The sequence below is a fragment of the Atractosteus spatula genome, chromosome 1 (assembly GCF_055471065.1).
Source record: "Atractosteus spatula isolate fAtrSpa1 chromosome 1, fAtrSpa1.hap1, whole genome shotgun sequence".
Taxonomy (NCBI): Eukaryota; Metazoa; Chordata; class Actinopteri; order Semionotiformes; family Lepisosteidae; genus Atractosteus; species Atractosteus spatula.
The window spans coordinates 44,408,798-44,428,255 of NC_142706.1; the positions used below are offsets into that span (position 1 = coordinate 44,408,798).

The 19,458-nt window shown below is 40.2% G+C and overlaps 1 protein-coding gene across 1 annotated transcript; it reads left to right on the forward strand.

The window, feature by feature from the left end:
* The first annotated feature begins 16,470 nt into the window (after window positions 1-16,470).
* Window positions 16,471-17,487, forward strand: LOC148840914 (G protein-coupled receptor 4-like). The gene has a single exon (XM_088920727.1). The coding sequence runs from the start codon at window positions 16,471-16,473 to the stop codon at window positions 17,485-17,487; it is 1,017 nt and encodes a 338-aa protein (XP_088776853.1).
* The last annotated feature ends 1,971 nt before the right edge of the window (window positions 17,488-19,458 follow it).

The window sequence follows — 19,458 nt, forward strand, 5'->3', positions numbered from 1 at the left end:
ACAAACAATTACTTCTAGATACAGATAGAAGAAACAACCCAAATGTAAGGAATGACTGACCTACTCACATCACAATAAACCACTCTCCAGAGTGGAGAGCAAAAATGAAACAATCTTTAAAACCAAGAAAAATAAACATTCTTACTCTCAGGTCAACAGAGGCTGTCATTGTCTTGCTACTCTAGTGTGACCAGCACTGTAGGACAAAATCTCAATGACTGGATCACACTCTGTTCAGCAAGATGGTAGTTCATCGGCACACAGTCAAGGGAATGCATAAGGCATGCAGAGGTGATGTGCTGGGTGGGGATCGGAGCCATATATAAAAAGACATAAGTACAGAAAAAGATAGGACACCGCAACTCTTGACAGTTTATATACAGTCATGTACCTGAGCCACCATATTAATGCTATTGTGATTTCCATATTGTCATTGTCCTACACTTGTTTCTGTTACAAAGGCTTTGACACTGAGTGGGCACTTAAAAAAATGGAGAAAATATGATAACTCATTTTGAAAGGATACTCACAGTCCAAACCAGAAGTCAGATTACATCATCAGCACCTATACTACAGAGATAAAACAAAATACAGGTCATTCTCAAATGCAAAAAGGATCAGGAAAGCAGATCAAAAGCTGTAAACTCTGAACTCCATGTCCCCAGGAGCAACTATGTAAAAGGATTTAGGTCAGATGATGGTGATGGCCAGCACAAAATGAGCTTTTCCCTCCATAGAATTCATTTGTTGACTTGGCTGCATGCTTCAGATTATTGTTTTGCTGAAGTGTGACACTGTCATATGTTCAGTGAGCAAGCAGTGACCAGGCATCATTTCCATCTGTACTCATTTTGTTTCTGAGTACTTTAATTTTCTTCAGTAATGAAAAGTTGTTTTGTTCCTAAAATATAAAACAGGCCTACACCATGCTGAAACTGCTAACCATGCTTGGCAGGAGGTACAATGAGCTGTTCTTTGTAGCATTGCCTCCCTTCATGATGTCTGTAAGTGTTAGTCTAGGATTCAGAAGAAAATTGAACAGTTTTCGATTTTACCAGGTATGCCCATATGCTTTCCAGTTTAGAATATTTTTGCATGTTTGCATGTGTCTTCTTAAAAAAATATTTTGCACATTGGTCTTAACTGCACAAATCACGAGAAGGGTATATAATGATTTCAGAGATACTGTGAGGCAGAAGTTATCATTGTGTGGGAGTTTTAGTTGGTTGGGGAATTGGGAGAACCATATCAAGATTTATTGATTACTATCAAGGGTTTTAATAATAATAATAATAATAATTGCTTATACTTATATAGCACTTTTCTGGACACTCCACTCAAAGCGCTTTACAGGTAATGGGGTCTCCCCTCCTCCACCACCAATGTGCAGCATCCACCTGGATGATGCGACGGCAGCCATAGTGCGCCAGAACGCTCAATACACATCAGCTATTACTGGGGAGGAGAGCAGAGTAATGAAGCCAATTCATAGATGGGGATTATTAGGAGGCTATGATTGGTAAGGGCCAATGGGAAATTTTGCCAAGACGCTGGGGTTACACCCCTACTCTTTTTGAGAAACACCCTGGGATTTTTAATGACCACAGAGAGTCAGGACCTCGGTTTTACGTGTCATTCGAAGGATGGCACCTGTTTACAGTATAGTGTCCCCCTCACTATAGGACCCACATGGACCCACTAACACCTCTTCAACCTTAGCAACCTTAGTTTTTCCCAGGAGGTCTCTCATCCAGGTTCTGACCAGGCTCACACCTACTTAGCTTCAGTGGGTTGCCAGTTGTGAGTTGCAGGCTGATATGGCTGCTGGTTTTAACGAGATCATTGCAAATGTGCCCACAGGTAAGGTGCAAGCAATTGCACATGATAGCAAACAGAGCTTTCTGCTGCTGTTGTTGCTCATTAGCGGTCTCCTGAAATAGGCTGATGGAGAGGCACATTGAAAAACAGAGAGGGAAATGCCTGATAACATAAGCCTCTGCTTAGCGGTCCCTGTTAAATGGTTAACGGTTGTCTCTTGGTTGCAAAGGGTAAACAGGTTTGGTTAAAGCATGGCTCGTTAGGTGAGGAGGTTGGAAGGAAAAGCATGGTTGGCTTTCTGAAGAGGCACAGTATGTTTAGCCACCACAGAGAGAGCAATCTCTTAGCAGTGGGTTTGCTCTATATAGTTAATAAAGGCAATTTCAAGAGTGGAGGAGCAACAGTTAGCTATGCTCACTGGGTTAACTCCAAAGGTTAAGAGTTCAGGTCTTGTCCTGCGGTTAGTATGGAGGTGTAGTTCTAGGGTGAAGGCCATGCCAGGAGCTGCTAGGTGGGAGGCAAGGATTCTCATCAGCAACCAAGTAGACTGGGAAAGTAGTAGAAGATCCAGCTGTTGCTGTGTCAGGTTGCTGACAGAGGATTGGTCTATGGTCAGTGTCCCAGGCCAAACAGGATCTGCCAAGTAAGCTTGGGCTACTATGATGCATGGTTATAATTGGTTAAGGTTATTAAGGGTTAAGGTTATAACTCAGCAAGGTTAGGTTTAAGATCGAGGGAGAGAGTGTTTAGTTTTCTTATCTGGTTCCAGATCCAAGACAGGGTTTGTGTTGTTGGGGCTTCTACATCCCAGAGCTGGCCATCAAAGGGAGACTGCACCAGTTTGAGGATATTTCCACTTTATGCATAGAGAATGTTGCAAGGGATCCCTTGAGCATAAGTCCACTTGTTGGGCTTTTGGAAACCCTGCATCAGGTTGTATGGAGGCAGTAATCTCGGAGTACTCCTGGCACTGAAGTGCCAAAGCACTAAAAGCACCAAGTACATTAATGCACCAAAGCTCTAGAAACATTTGAATCCCCTATCAAGTGAAACACTAGTTTTGCAAAGTGGGCTTAAAAAGCCTAGAATGAGACAGAGTACTAACCACCCATGCAGGTACATTGTGCAGGAATTATCCAAAGATGCAGCCACAATACACTTAATCAGAACAGTAGTCATTCAAAGTGCAGTGTCTTCTCAGGTAGCCTTGATAAGCAAATCTAGTTCAAGTCTAAAGCTCCTACACTGTATGTGAAGGCCTGCTGGGAGACCACAGTGCAAGACAGCTCAAGAAAAAGGCGGGCACAGAGAAATAAGTGACTTAATATCTAATCTACAAAGAGCACGCAAAGAAAATAGCAGGCAAGCCAAAGTCACGGGGGAAGTTAGACCTGATAAAGACAAGTTGGCAGAGGAAGACAAACTGAAGTTCACATACTTCAGTAAAGGAAAGAAAAGGGTGGGGGAGGGAGAGGGGTGTACCCATAAACTGAAGGGAGGTTCAGACACAGGCTTCCTGAGCTGTGTAGTGAAGTTTAACAGAGGGGCAGCTTTGTTATAAACCTGCATTCCTACAATGTCGAGATCACTACAATCTTAATCACTGTCCCCTCTCTCTTCCACGCAGCCTGTTAGAGAAGATTTTATCTTCCCACCCAGTAGATTTTGCTGAAGCAATCGTGTCATCCCTTTGCACACCTACTTACAGTATCCTCAAAAGGCCTCAGTCGTAGTCATATCGGGACCACTCACTTCCCACATCAGTACCAACACAGTCATTCACTTCTAGGGCTCAAGTTGCATGGAAAGTGAACCATACCTCAACTCACTATTGGTCTGGATGAATGTTACATTGTTGTTGGATATGCTACTCTTCATGCTGACATTTAAAAATTATAAGCATGTGGATTACTGCCTTGCTGCTGGCAATCTTATGTATAACTGCTTAACTGCTGAGTCATTTGATTTTTTTTTTGCTTTTTCTCAATATATGTCAACTGTTGAGTAATTACCAATGTGCCACCCAACTATTTGTACATTTACAACCCTTTAACAAGTCCAGCCGAGTGAACAGAAACTGAGGAGATTAATCTTTACTGTTGTCAGCTGACTCAGACATCTTAAAAGAACAGAAACACAGTAGGAACAACGGAGCTCAGCATTCCTACGGTTAAGCAGTGTATGTCTCATTAAAAGGTATCCATTACAGCTGGATCAGTTTTAGCTTCAAGCACTGTATCTAGACATTATAATAAGTATAACTTGTTCTTGAGCAATTCTCAAGTATGAGCAACTCTCTTTTATCATACAGAGTCTTTAAGGAATGCTAAACTGTTGATCATAGTACAGTATGCTGTTATTGATTTGTCTGTGTTTACAGTAAGTAGATTTTTAAGGGTTCACAAAGAGGGATTACCAAGATGTCTGACAACAGACATGAGAATCATTAGACAATTGAAATGTCTTATTCATTGTGGAAACACGCAAACCGATCCATGAGCCCAAATTCTAAGTGTAGTTCAGGACTTAGATTTGTGAGTAAATGACTCTTTGTGATTGTTGACTGCTATTACTTTCAAATGGTAGGTGGGTAAGGTAACCTTTTCAGGCCATAAAGGCCCATGGGGAATGAGTGGCAAGGGTCACAATTTTTCTCAACCATCAGACATTGGAGGTGGAGGTGATGTGGTCAGCATCACTCCCCAGCTGGCCTATTACCCCTGGTACTCATTTAGAAAGCAGGCTGAGTGGACTTGTGAGTCATCTGGAAGAAATTAGAGCAAGCTACATCGCTTGCCCCTCCCTGGGATTGAACCCGGGACCTTCCGGTCAGGAGCTAGACTCCCTTGCCTTCTGAGCAAGTAATTGGAGCTCCTATTACTTTCAAATGCAAAGATTGATCTATTATTCCCTGAATAGAGTGAATCTCCAACTACAGAGCTCCATGACACATTTTAAACAAGTGCACCTGTCATTGATACAATATGTCACACAAACAGAGCTGATATGTACTCCGCAGGACCTGGTAGCTTGGCCCGCACAAAGCCTGACTCAGATGTTCATGCAAGAGGTGGACCTCCTGCTCCACAGGTGGGTATGTGTTGTGAGGGAACTGGAACATGACTCTTCACTTGGGGTAGCTCATTTTCTTTCATTTTGGATTCAGTTGGATTCAATCTTTAAAATAAGTATGTATATTCAAATATATGACAAGGCTTTGTATGTGGAGGGCAAAAAAAACAAATATACTGATTTATATTATGTGGATGAGTACTGCCAAATATCTTTTAACCGAGACACTTTTATTTAGGTGTGGGAATATGTAAATGCTTCTACATAGAGGAGTTTTTTTTTTATTTGACCCATTAAGTATGAATATCAAAAACATAAATCTAAAACACATATTTTACGTAAAATAAAAAATTGTGTAGATTGATATTGTTCTGAATGAAGAAACAAAAATGTTTAAATGGATTGAGAAATACTGTATACACAGCAAACTAAGGGCTTGCCCTCATTGAAAGCTCATTTAATTGAAACTTTCTAACCGTGTTACTTTCTACAGCTCATTTATTTTGCTTTAATAGTCTCCTTTAACAGAAATAGGATACAAACTCAATTTAGTTCAGTCTATCAAACTTAAATTACCTAAGTACATGGTACATCTTTTCCAGCTGATATGTCAAGATGTTACTATAGATGAAGGGATGTTACTTGTCTGAGCTTGTGACAGTTCTAATATGCACAAAGCTTTTCTATCCTATGAGCTTTATATAATAACCTGTCTTTCTTATGAGTCACGGTACCCCCAGTCTGTTTTAAGCTGGTTTCACTTTTACAAAGCTACTTTAAGGATGTTCAAGTTTAGACTGCTCACAAAGTCTCTGCTCCCTGGAAACATGCTGTGCTGTTTGAACTTTTTGTAATGAGTTTCGAAAGCTTTTGAATTGTCAGAAATTGTCAATTCTAAATTATTGCTTCTGTCAGGAGACTGACCCTTCTTTCTTTCAGGTCCTTCATGGGATGACAGCAGGCCCCACACCTTTTCAGATCTCTTCAAAAACAATGCTTGTCTTGATTTCTGTATTCTTTTTCTGTTTTCTTTGCACCTAAAATGAGGTACTGGACCCCAGTTGCTCCAGTCCACTCAGCTGTATAAATGCTCCATCATGTTAATCATTTCACTCCTAGAAACCAGGACAAGCTCTCCAATGATATACTCTGTGTGGCTTCAATGGAAATACCTGACTACCCATTTAAAGCAAATAATGGGTATTTTATGAGCTTCCATCACATAGTGCTTAGAGGCTTCTATAAGAACAGGTTTAGATTCATCTTTACTTGTTCCACTCTTGCTGAAGGCTGCTAACAGGCACTGCCTAACACACCACTGGATGTTCTGCATTTATTATTCACACTGTCCACAAGATTCACAAGATACTGTCCACATGTTGCATCGTTTGTACTTACCCACAAATTATTCCAGCCAAACAGCAACCATTGAAGAGACCCATTTAAAGTCCAAACCAGAAAAAGTAGTGTAGTTTTTACTGCAGCAACCTTCTGCATACCAATCATGGCCTCCTAATAATCCCCATCTATGAATTGGCTTCATCACTCTGTTCTCCTCCACACTGAGAGCTGATGTGTGGTGAGCGTTCTGGCACACTATGGCTGCCGTCACATCATCCAGGTGGGGCTGCACATTGGTGGTGGTGGAGGGGAGTCCCCATTACCTGTAAAGCACTTTGAGTGGAGTGTCCAGAAAATGCTATGTAAGTGTAAGGATTATTATTGTTGTTGTTGTTAACACCCGAGTAACTCAAACAGATGAAACAAGTAAACCAGAGGGGTTTTTTTGTCTGGGAATAGGAGTTTATGAGTTATTTTACATGGATTTAGAAGAAGACTAAACTGGACTACTAAAAGTAGATCTTAATTAGTTCATCTGGTAAAGTTATATGAACAGGTAACAGCAGTAATGCATATAAAGGCACATATGACATGATATATTTAGATTTTCAGGAGGCTTTGACAAAATTAAATTCTCAAATTGCAGACAGGAGGCATTCAAGGATAAGCACGTATTTGGATTGAGAACTGGTTAATAAAACACAGAGAGCAGAGTTAAGGCGTGAATGATCAAATTGGGATGATGTAATTAATGGAATACCGCTGGGAAGTGTACTTAGGACCACTGTTCCTCCTAATTTATATCAATGATCTAGATTCTGGTGCAGTTAGTAAACTGGTCAAGTTCATATACCAAAAAAGGAGGATTAATAAACTCTGTAGAAGTCATAAAAGCAAATCCTAAAGATAATGTTTATGTCAGTGTTACATGGAGGTAGAGAAAACATTTATGTTTAGGTTTACATGTTGACACATCATTTGTGCTTTCTAGACTATGTGAGGAAGCAACTAAAAGGTAAGAAATAATCCCCACTGATATGTGATAATGGAAGTTCTACTGATAAAGACAACAATGTTGTCGTAAGTGACAACAACAGTAGCATGGATTTATTGTTTTCACAGCACCTTCTTTACTGGTCTGTTAAGAAACAACTGACAAACCAAAATTGTGGATATTTAGGTCTCTCTTCTGGTCCATAGTGGAACTGCAGACCGCAGATTAGTTCTCGAGAAGACGCTCTGTTACAGCAGATCAGTTACTATAATACAGAGCACTTTTCATAAATCAGTGGTTTCAAACCCTGATGTTGTGGGACCTCTGTCCCTGCTGGTTTTTGTCCCAAATGAGCAGTTAATCTCCAGTACTTCTCAATGTATTTAATTAATCTACTTTCTTGTGAGTAGACTTCTATCTTCCTGTTTCTGCACTCATTTCCTAATTTTGAAAACATTCTGTGTGGAGTGTGTTGTTTTTCATACATAATTATACACGATTTCTTCAGAACGACCATTAAGAGTAAAGAGAAAGCTTTGTTTACAAAGCTCTTTTATATCAATTTATGATGGAAACACAGGGGCGAGTGACAGTGTATCAGACAGTGAGCGTTTTCCCCACTGCAGAGGTCCCATTGGTTACAGTTCAGGAAACACACTTGACTGAAGGAGTTCTGAAACTTTTCAGGAACCGGAAGTAAATTTTCAAATTTACAAATTGACCTGATACAGACAAATAAATCAATCAGCGTATGGTTAAGAATCAGCAGCCACAGGGAAACCAGGGTATAGGATCAGGGTATGAAGCTACTGAGATATTGGCAGTGTTATATCCAGGGGTCAGGGGTGACTAACACCAATCCTGAAAATTCACAATCCAGCACTTGTCATCCTTAAATCATCCATTTAGAAAGGCTTGGAAACCTGACAGGAGTTAAGCATTTGAACCTTACTAGTAATGCAATACTAGTCTGTGTTTTTATGGAATTAAGTTTTCTGGGGTAAAAGATACCTCAGTTAGAAACATATTTCCTGCTTTGGGTGCATTTTTATGGATAGGGATATAGGCTCCCATTTATTTTGTGGCATCTGGGGTGCAGAGAGAGAGATTCAACAGCAGGTTACATTGTATGTAGTTAGAAGGCAGCCCATCTCCTATGTGACCTCTGTAGACATTATGAGTTTAATGCTTAGTAGCAGTCTGGGGGTTTCTGGATGACCAGAATGAAAGGCCTCTGAAATGCCTTGTTTGCAAATACTGTACATAGAGTAAGTTGTGTGTTGTATATTTTGTGGTGTATAGTGTAGTTTGCCTTGTGATCATTAATAAATATTTGTTGAACCGTGCGTGCCTGGATTATTACTCCTCTCACCAAAGCTGTGCCAGAGAACAAAGAAATTACGTGCCTCCAATCATACCAGCCATTCAGGTATACTGCTAGAAAATACTTACAAGTCGGGGGTTATGAATAATTATTTCACTTATTGACTAAACCGCTCAGTCAATTCCTGATTTTCGCCATTTGTAACAGTGACTTTAACAAAAAAGGTTTGTTAAGTAAATAAAGTTGTCAGTGACACAAATCCGAGATACAGCAAGCTATTATGTTGAAAAATCTGTAGGAATCTGCTAAAGACTGTTATGGAAATAAATTATGCAGATATTACATTGCTAAACAAGGGATATTTAATTATTTAACTGCTGCTGTTTTACAACACAGCTCATGGAGAATAGGAGTGAACTACAGTATGCATGAACATTTGCTGTAAAGTGGTCTTTGGTTTAGCCCCATTGTCAAGACTGAGAAAAACAAGGTTAAGTACAACAGGACAACACAGAGTGGCAGGTCTGGGGCTTCAGGCAGAAATGCGCCTTTTTCTTTAAATTCCTTAACCAGTGGTCCCCCAGCCCTGTTCCTGGGGGAACACTGCAGGTTGTCATTCCAACTATAGATCGAATTCTCTAATTATAATTGGTGACTTAATTGATCAGCTTGTTCATTTAGACTGTGTTTCTTCAGTCAGTCCTGAGTGTAAAAAATACTCTACTTCAAGGGTCTTCTCTAATGATCTCAGCCTCCCCTCAACGTGTTTCTGATTAAATGACTCTTAAACTAGCTGAACAGCCACAGGTGGGAGTAACACAGGATGAGACACTCCCACAATGAGCATTTCTTCCTTCTGCATTGGTCTAATTGGTTATATTTCAGGCAACACTCCCTGGAAAAGGGCTAAGTTATAAAAAACAGAAATTCCTACTGGGCTGATACCAGTTACAAATCCCATTTAGCCTTTTAAAAGCTGAAAGTACATTTACAAATATACACCAAAGAGAAAACAGAAATTTATATATACTGTATATATTGTAATTTTCGAGCTTTACAGCTTTGATTCCTCCTAATTTGAAGCGTCACTAACAAACTGCCAGCTTTTTTCATCAAGTAAGGTTTGTGATAAAAGAACAATTGATTGGACTGTTTTGAAAATGGATTTTAATTTAAGGTTTTCTTGGAATGAGGAAGATTTTGACCCATCACTACTGTACTTATTGACCTTTCATAGATGTAGACTTCAGTTTAATTCCAATAAGTAATAAGCAGCTTAAACAGCTACAGATGTAGCTGCAAACTTTCAGGCTTCTGGAGCTAAATGTGGTCAATTCTCTGTCAGGGCAGAAATAAAGGTTAACATTTTGGGAAACGTCATTTTACAAATGCATCACTATTGCCACTACAATGAAAAGGAAGCAATCCCTGTGTTAACATCCTGAACAATATGGGCAAATGAGCTTCCTGCTAAACTGAAATTAAATTGAGTCTGTTGGGAAGGGAATGTTAGTATATAAGCTTAATTACCTAATTGAACCCATTACTCTCTTAATTGATTAAGTCGGAGCCTTTTCTTGTTCTTAAGAGACTTTTTTAAATGGAACTGTGAGTACTGTAGGTAATAAAATATGAGATTACCGGACATGTGCAGTCCTACTCTTGGCCACGAGGGGGCGGTTCTGCTTCTGCAATCACAAACCTACTTCTCTGCTTTTTATAAACTCCTGCCGGTCTCCACAATCCTTGTTTCATCCTAAATTTCTAATACCTAAAAATGATAATTTTTGTGTTAATTTGAATTGAATAATTAATGAATAGTTAATGTTTTGCAAAATCGCAATTCCCCATGTATGCCACAGTAAAAAATAGCAAAACAAAGGCTGAATAGAATTAAATTAGGTTTATTGAATCTAGGTTTAGTCTTGTCTCTTCCTGAGGCTCCTCTTCAGGGACAGAAATATTCATGGGTCTGCCACTAAAAGGCGCTAAACCTGCGCTCAAAGGCGGGTATTAGTTTCCAAAGATGTAAAAATAGTCTCACCTGTCGTCATCGATTGTGCAATTGATTGAAATGTGCGCTTTCTTGCATGGGTTTAATTAGTAGGATTTATTATATAAATAAGGGTGTTACACCCTTATTTATATAATAGGGGGAATCTCAGACTTTAAATCTAGGTTGGAGAGCAGTAGGAAAGAGATTGAGGAGCACTGTTGTGCTGTAGCCGTGTAGTAGGGTGGTGCAGGTGTAGTTTATGAAAAGAGTAACAGTTTGGAGGTACTGTATATGGGATTCTGTAAACAGTTTGTTGCAGTGACGTAATAATAATAGTAGTCGTTGAGAGGTTTTGGTAAAACTACCATCTCCAATACTCTTATGAGTTTGGAGTAGAAGTTCATCCATTTTCCAGCTGTGATATGCGATACAGGGGAGCTGGATACTATCCTAGAAATGGACATAAGGTGGGGGACACCCTGGATAGGACACCAGGCCAACGCAAGAAGAAACCTTGGAAGAAACCAGGGAGTAGAAGTTTATTTTCATCAGAATCAACTGATGGTCACAATGAGTAGACGTCACTTTTCTTGGAATGAGTTTGATTTTATTAAAAACCTTTTCAAATAGTCATGAAACATGAACTTAAAATTGCAGCTGTTCTTAGGGAGTTTAGTGTGGAAAGGTCCCCTGAGGGAAGTTACCAAAAATGGAGATCTTCTGTTTATAGCCATATAAAGACACAGAGTGAAAGAAACCAGAATGCTGATAACATTTTTTAGAACAAAGCTGTGCCAGAGTCTTGTAAGTCTCTGTGAATGAATTCACTTTGGCTGGGGTTAAGATGGTATAAGTTTAGGAACAAACTTTGCCCGTAGCAGACAACTTGTTGCACACAGGCATCACAGTTGTTTATATATAGGCAATGGAAGCTGTAGCCTGACTCTTACTGCTGTACAGACGACAGATAGCTTTTGTGAAAAATCTTTTTTGGGGACAACATGCTTTCAAGTTTTTGATTCAGGTGTATATGCATATTGTGAACAATGCACGTTTTTTTTTTGTTCACAGCCTTAGATTTTTACTTTCTGATCCTAGAAGACTTGATCGCTTGCTGTAAAACAGGGGTCCCCATTCCCAGTCCTGAAGGCACTGTGTTTGCAGCTTCACACTCCAGTAGGACTCACGATGACCTGAATGGATCGTTACCGTATTTGCTAAATTGGACCAGTTTGAGAGCTTCTCCCAGTTCAAGTACTGATACTTTAGATAGAGACCCAGAACACCTGCTGTACTTGGTTTATTTAGGTTTCTTTGAGTTAATGTGTTATTCATAAACTGGGTTTACAACAACTATAATGAATCTGCATAAAATGTGTAAACCGAGCAATCAAAGGACACTCAGCACAGAAACAGATCTATTGTCATTACGTACAGTATTTTATTTTACTCTTTTAATTGTTTCCACCAATGGGAACTATTACAATAGGAAACTTTGTTTGCTAATTTCTGTGAACAACCAATAGGAAAGGCCTTCAGTAACCATTTTAAATTCTACACTTAGGTTATACAGTATGGCTGTTATATGTAAATTGTAGGTTACTGGAATCCTTTTATAGACAATTCAGTGAAAAAGGCAGGTGTCTAGCAAGGCAAGCTTTCACTGTAAGTGATGTAGCAGAAACACAAATGTATCGTCCATGACGAAACATAGACCTTGCTTTCTTTGTTGGGTTCTTTAGTGTCCTCTTTGGATGGACAACAAGCGAAAAAATGATGTTAGAGAAATGCTTGCAACCAGTAAGAGGTCACGACTGACACAGGGAAAAATGGCTGACAATAACAACATAAAAAAATAGAAATTCAGAAATGAAACTCCAGCTGAGTTTGAAAAAGATGTGTTTAAAACATATATGTTTGTGTCACAGAGTGACGAAAATGGGTGTACTGCAAAAGGTATCGGGGAGACTGTATTAACTGTAAGTTTGCATATAATGGCCAGTGCACTGGTCAAGATTATGAAGTCTGCAATCGGCCTCAGAGGTGCACGCCCTCGTCAGCCATGGCTCCAGCTTTGCGACAGGCCCTTGGTGATCCCATCCCGGGCTCTGGAGTTATTGACCAAGATGTCCATCCTTGCATCATGACCAAAAAACAAGAGCCCCCCAGTCTTGACTGCTCTGGACACTGTTCAACAGCAGATCTCAGCGTTGATAATACACTCAATGAAATGAAGTGAGTGCCATTGATCAAAAAAGCCCGATTTCCAACATCTCAGACCTGTAAAACAGTGCAAGGGGAACGGCCACATTAATAATCTTTATTGCTGCTGTGATACGTTTCTGTGTGGAACTGTTTCAAGCAGATGCAGCTGATACTTGTCTCGCTTCTGCAACTATGGTGTAGGTTATAGCCAAAGTACATAAAGGATGTTACTAGTTCAGTTTTATTGACTGCTATCTGTGCTTTGATCAAGTTATTTGCAATCACAGTTGTCTAGACTTTGGTTTTAGCTAGTTAGCTTCATTTTGCATTACTTCCCAAGCAAGGAGTAACACTTCAAGCCTCTCAGCTCACAAAGCAACACCACCCTGCTGCTAAAGGTTGCTCCCAGCAAACCTTTGTGAGCTCTGGGCTGCAGGCGGTAGTCCACTGAGACAAGGAGCAGATGTAGAGCAGTGGGCGCAGTCTTGCCTCATGCTCCTCTCAATGTTCATCCATTAAGGACTCCACATCCATGCAAACACAGACTAAACCATGTAGAGTTCCTCCAGTAGAGTCAAAAATGAAATGTGTGAATGAACGTTTTTTTTTCATTAGCCAGGTATTGCATAAACTGGATTCACCACTGCTGCCCTCTGTCAAATTCCTCTCTTAAACAACACAGTGTTCTAAATAATCCTATTTGTACAACACCTAATAATGTGTACCAACGTAAATGTGTACAGAAACTTACTGTGGCACTATAACATACACCCTGCATCTTTTTTTAACATGCCTCAGTTTCATTATACATTGAGCAGTGACTTCCTGACCAAGACCTTACTTACCACCAGGTCAGAAGAGAGAAAATACACACAACACATAGAGCTAAACCATTTTAATGTCCAGAGGTAAGAATATCTTTTTTCACTACCTACATTGTAAACTATTTAAAAGGCATTTCTATATACAGTATGCACTGTGGTTTTAACTAGGCTATCTAACACAGAGAGAGTTTTTATTTATTGTCTTTTTATTTATATATCATTTCAGCTTTGATTTAGGTAGTTTTGTTTGTTTCAGTTTTGTGCTAATTTAGCAAAATAATAAGACTCAGATTAATGTGTCTTCCCAATAATAAAAAGGGTAATACTGGAATTTCAAAACTGCGTAGGTCTAAAAATGTGGCCATTTTGTTTCTTTGGAAGAGTAAATTAAGCAAAGTAAATGGTCAATTTAATTTTGAGCACATAAAATACATTTCTTACTTTGACTAATGTTTTTATCAATCAACGTACAGTATTTCTGAGTCCCTTTAGTTGCACATTATTGCGAATGATCATGTCAGCAGTTTACAGTTACTGTGGCATGGATGAGTACACAATTTTGAAGTGCTGAAATACAAATGTGAAATATGCACAGGAAGAAAGCAACAAAAATGAATGTTGGGTGTGACAGCAGTCTCGAAATACCTGTGAAGTTCAATTCGGTGAAGGAGATACTGCCAGACGAACAGCAGAACAATTCTTGATGATGTTCGTGTGTCTGACTCCGGCCTCCGGTTTGTCCCCCAGGCTTGTTTACATACAGTACTATGAGTGAAGGGGCCTTCGGCTGCTACACCCCAGAGCTCTGGAATTCGATCCCCAAGGGTGTCAGAGGAGTCACCTTCCCTGAGCGCTTTCAAATTCATGCTCAAAGCCCTCTTCTCCAGAAAGCCCTTTATTTAACTGGTGTCTGCTCCTTGCATCTCCTATTGCATTTCTGATCCATTTGTGGCTCCTTCTGCTTATTTTATCTCCTATCTCTGTTAACTGTGGGTTTTATTCTTCATTTTAACTGGTTGTTTTTTTTTACTTTTCCTGTGAAACACTTTGTGAAGTTAATTTTAAAGATGTGTATTTCTTCCAACAACCTCATTTACTGCATCTCTTGCAGAGAAACGCCGAGCTATTTATTTTGGTGAGACAGGAAGGTGAGTGGCAGACCGTGTCAGGGAACATGTCAGAGCTGTGAAGGTCAAAGATCTTTCCAAACAACACAGCTCCCCATTTCACCTCTAATGGCAACAGTCTTGCTGATCTCTCCATCCAAATCCTGGCAGAGGGATATTGGAACTCCTATTTGGAACTCCTATGCAGAAAGACATCCAAATACAAACAATTATCCTGAAACTTGGATCACAGCTTTCCCCTTTCCCCTTCCTCAATGACAGACTCATCTCCTTCTTAATCCTCTCTATTCATTTGCAGATTTTGGCTTCACACTTCTCCAGTTCTCCCTGAATTTGGACACTCCTTCTCATCTGTTATACTGTATGCCCATTTCCTCACTGTTCCTAACCCTTTCTTACTTACTCTGTCTTTTGTTCTTCCAAGCTTTATTTCTCTGCTACTTACCTCTCTCCCTCACACCCGAAGACGGCTCCACAGCTGAAACACTGTATCTCTTTTCTTTCCCTTTCAGCATGGAATAAACCTTTTTCCTTTGCAGCTACATATTCGAACTTCTTCAATTAATTTGAAGGTGCTAAGAAAAATAAAGTTTAGTATTCTGAGAGGCCATGGCTGACTCCTGGCAAGAGCAGAGCTGAACTAATTCCAGAAACCGCCTGGCATGATCAGAGATGCTATTGTTTAGGACGCTGTCAGACATTTGATACAAGAATTGAGAAAAGATGGTCGAGATATTTCAGAACCAGCATTTTATTACAAGTACAATTCAATACCAGTTAAAGACGAGAGCAGGTGATGAGACAGCCTAGATACCTAAATGATCTAAGGATTTTATCCATCTGGCTAGGTAGTGTGTTCAGGCTCCCACAACCCTTAGTGTAAAAAGTGCCCCCTGTTGCTAGTTTCAAAGGCACTTCCACTTTAGAGAGCTCATGGTGTAAGCCACATAGGATGTGGCTGGAGTTCCTTCAGCATCAGTGACCACCATTTTGAGTAATCTCAGTGGATGGCCCTGTTACAACAATCTGAACAGCACTGAACAGTCACAGAACAAGAGACAATCTTCCTCTCCCTGCTCTTTCTATAACAGGACCTTCTTGCTGAGAAGTACTGAGCCTGCAAAGAGTACAAAGTCATGTCAACCACATGTAGCTCAGAGGACAGGTGTCCTGTAGCCTATAGAAAATTATGTAAGTGGGCCAAATGGCACCATTTCATTTGTAACCTTCTTGTGCTTTGACTTTACTCGTAGAGTGGCAGTCTCTTTCTTCTATATGTTTGTATAGACATAGTTCTCTCTTTGCTCTCCTTGACCCCATCTCCTGCTTTCTTTCTTCCACCATTGTGTGGGCAGACTAGCCATGGTTTCTCTCATGTTGTTAAACATTGTACTTGTTTAATGTATAAAGCTTAGGTTTTCCCCTTCTTGTTTTGGTGTGGCATTTACAAACAAGCAATTGAAAAAAGGAGAAAAGAACTGAGATGACAGTACTTGTGCATGCGTAGGTCGATGTCCTGGAATGACTTGGCAAAAAGAAAACCGCTAGTGGAAATCAGTACCTACAGTATATATTTTTAAGAGACCCCTCATGCTATGTGCTCAGTTATTGGTCGATCACAATCTTGATATTTGTATTTTCCTGTCTTTGTCTTTGCAGATTTCCCTTCAACTCTGCGGAAGACCTGTTAGGAGCTTCATAGAACACTGTATCCATCTTTGAATGTACTGTGAACTCTCAAACTCTGCACCTTCTTGCCTTCAAAGAAAATGAGCAACAGAAATAACTCCAGCGTCTGTGACAATATCGATTTCTCCTCTGACACACTCTTCCTCTCCTTGTTGTACAGCTGTGTCTTCTGCGTTGGGCTTCCCTTTAATTGTCTTGCTCTTTTCGGCCTCCACAGCCTCCTGAAGGCTGGGGACATCCTCCCTGTGTTTGTCATCAACCTGCTCCTCTCTGATCTCCTCCAGATTGTAACCTTACCCCTTTGGATTGACTACTTCAGCAATGACCACAAGTGGCGTTTTGGGGAGGCTGCCTGCAGAGTCATTGGCTGCATTTTCTGGATCAGCCTTTTTGTCAGCATCTTCTTCATGTGCTGCATTTTCCTGGAGAGGTACATGGCAGTTACACATCCTCTGTTGTTTCAAAAGCACATCAGGGTCAGGAACTCTTGTATCTTCTGTGCTTTCCTGTGGGTGTTTGTCACTATCTGCAGCTCTGTAGGCATTGGCCTCGGCTTTGAAAGTGCACCTCTTGATCGTTGCATGGAAACCTACCCAACCGAGAAAGGCTTTGCACGGTTCCAGCTCATTGCCATGACTATCACCTTTGTCCTGCCATTGTGTTTTCTTCTGTCTATCTACCGGGGCATTCAGAAGAACATTGTTAAGGTGACATCCATACGGGACAAGGAGAAGAGAAAAATCCTGCTCATGCTAACTCTCATCATAGTCATATTTGTGCTGGTGTTTGGGCCCTTCCATTTCATGTGCTACGTAGCCTACATTGGGATACTCACACTTCAGGACAGTTGTGATTACGAATCCAGAATCTTCATTTATTTCCAGGTGGCTATGGGATTACTCAGCCTAAACAGTGTGCTAGACCCAGTAATGTACATATTTGTACGGAAGGACCTGAGGAAAAAGTTAATCACCATTTTCTCCTTTTCGCAAAAGAAAGAAGCTCAGAATGCAACAGTAACAGATCCAGCTGGGGCCACGTCTATCTCACTCAGACCTGGAGGAACACAGCACCAGGTGGCCAGCTCTCGTGTCTGACGAGAAGAATCTGGGTTTTTACAGCCCCGCTGAGAGCTTTCATCTGGCTAAAGTGTTTTCCAAGGAAAAGCTTTTTTTCAATCATTGGCTCAAGTAAAGAGTTGGGTTTCATGGGAACTTTTTACGAAGTGGGACTGTGCCTTCTGTGCATCAAAAAATGACATTCATCTCCATGGTAAAATGTGATGGCTTTCTTTGTGTATAGATTGAAACTGCTTTGAGGTTTCCTGTCCTAATATGGTTTTCTGTTGGTTGGTTTTTGTTTTTTTATTTGAAATGTTCATAAAATGCGCTTAAGCAGACAAAAAAAGCGAATAAATATTTTTATTTTCAAATGTTTTTTAGTGTTATGATACTTTGTAATACACTACTTTGGAGAGTTTTTTTAATACCACGGTTTTATTAACAGGCAAGTTGTGCACTCCCTGAGTCAGTCCGAGATAAACACTTGGGTTGTGAAAAAGATAAACTCATTCTAGGAAGCAGAAGCATGAATGTTTGTTACAGAATAAGTTTTTATAGTAAACAAAGTATACAATTGTTTGCACCGTTGTACTTTCTGAGAATATGGTTTGCAGAATGTGTTGTGGTCTACTAGGCTTGAGAAGTGTTATTTTTTAGGTACACTGCAAGCGTTATAATTGAAGCAAGGAAATGACAATCTTATCTTAATACATCAAACTTTGGTATCCTGCAAAAATAACTACTACAAATTACTTCAAATCACATTGGATTCAATGTCATCGTCTTTTTGTTGGTGAAGTCTGTGTATGACAAGAGCAAAGGCCAGCTGTTTGGTGAGTCTATTGTTGTCTAGTCCAATATAGTTTCACTTAATTGCTTTTGAGTGATTCCTGAAGTTATCACCTGTTATAAGGTTATGACTAAGATTAGTGTGAAGGTTAGTCTTAGAAAATCCCAACTGTACCACTCCTTAAAAAGTGTCCAGTCCAATGGATGTGGGAGAGCTGTGAAAACAAATTGCACTAAGGATGTGCTCAAAGGTTCCTCGTGAAACTACTTTAGCCTTTGTACATTAAAATATAAACCATACTGTAGCAGGTTAACGTTTGGCAGAGAGACACCCCGGGTTTAGGGCGGTCGTATCTTCAGGAGAGGCAGGAGACCGTGCGGTTGCCTAGGAAACGAAAAGACTCCGAAGGAAACCCAGTCAACTGTGTGTGTTCGTGCCAGAATGGAGCAGCAGCTAGGAAGACTTCCTATTTTCTTATTACCTCTTTGGTTTGGGAGTAGCCCTTTGTGTACATCAAAAGTAATTTCTTTGTACATCACGGTGCCAACCTCACTCACGTTACAATACATATGTATGGTACAATACACATACTACTGAGGGTGGCACGGTGGCACTGTGGTTAGCATTTCTGCCTTGTAGCACTGAGGCCCTGGGTGCAATTCCAGGGGTGCCCTTTGTTTGGAGTTTATGTTCTCCCCATTTTCACATGGGTTTCCTCCAGGTGCTCTGGATACCTCCCAGAGTCTAAAGACATACTGGTAGGTTAATTGGCTTCTGGGAAAACTGGCCCTGGTGTGAGTGTGTGCATGTCTGTGTCTGTGTGTGCCCCGAGATATACTGGTGTCCCATTCAGGGTGTATGCTGCCTTGGGCCTATTGCTTGCCAGGATAAAGTTAGCTCCCATCCAAACCTGTACTGGATATACTGATTAGAAAATGAATGGATATATTCTAGTAGAAATAAACTAGACAGATTAATATTTCTAATATCTTTTTTGGACTAGTAATATTCGAATGAAGAAACAAGTAAAGGTTTATTCCATGCTGAAAAGAGAAGAAAAGAAACAACGTTTTATGCTGCGGAGCCTTCTTCGGCTGTGGTAATGTTTGAATTAAGTCGATCATAAAGACACACAACATAATTTTAACATTTTTGCAGGACACCGACGATGAGTTGCTGTGCACAAAATGATCAGCTAAAAAACATCAAAATAAAGT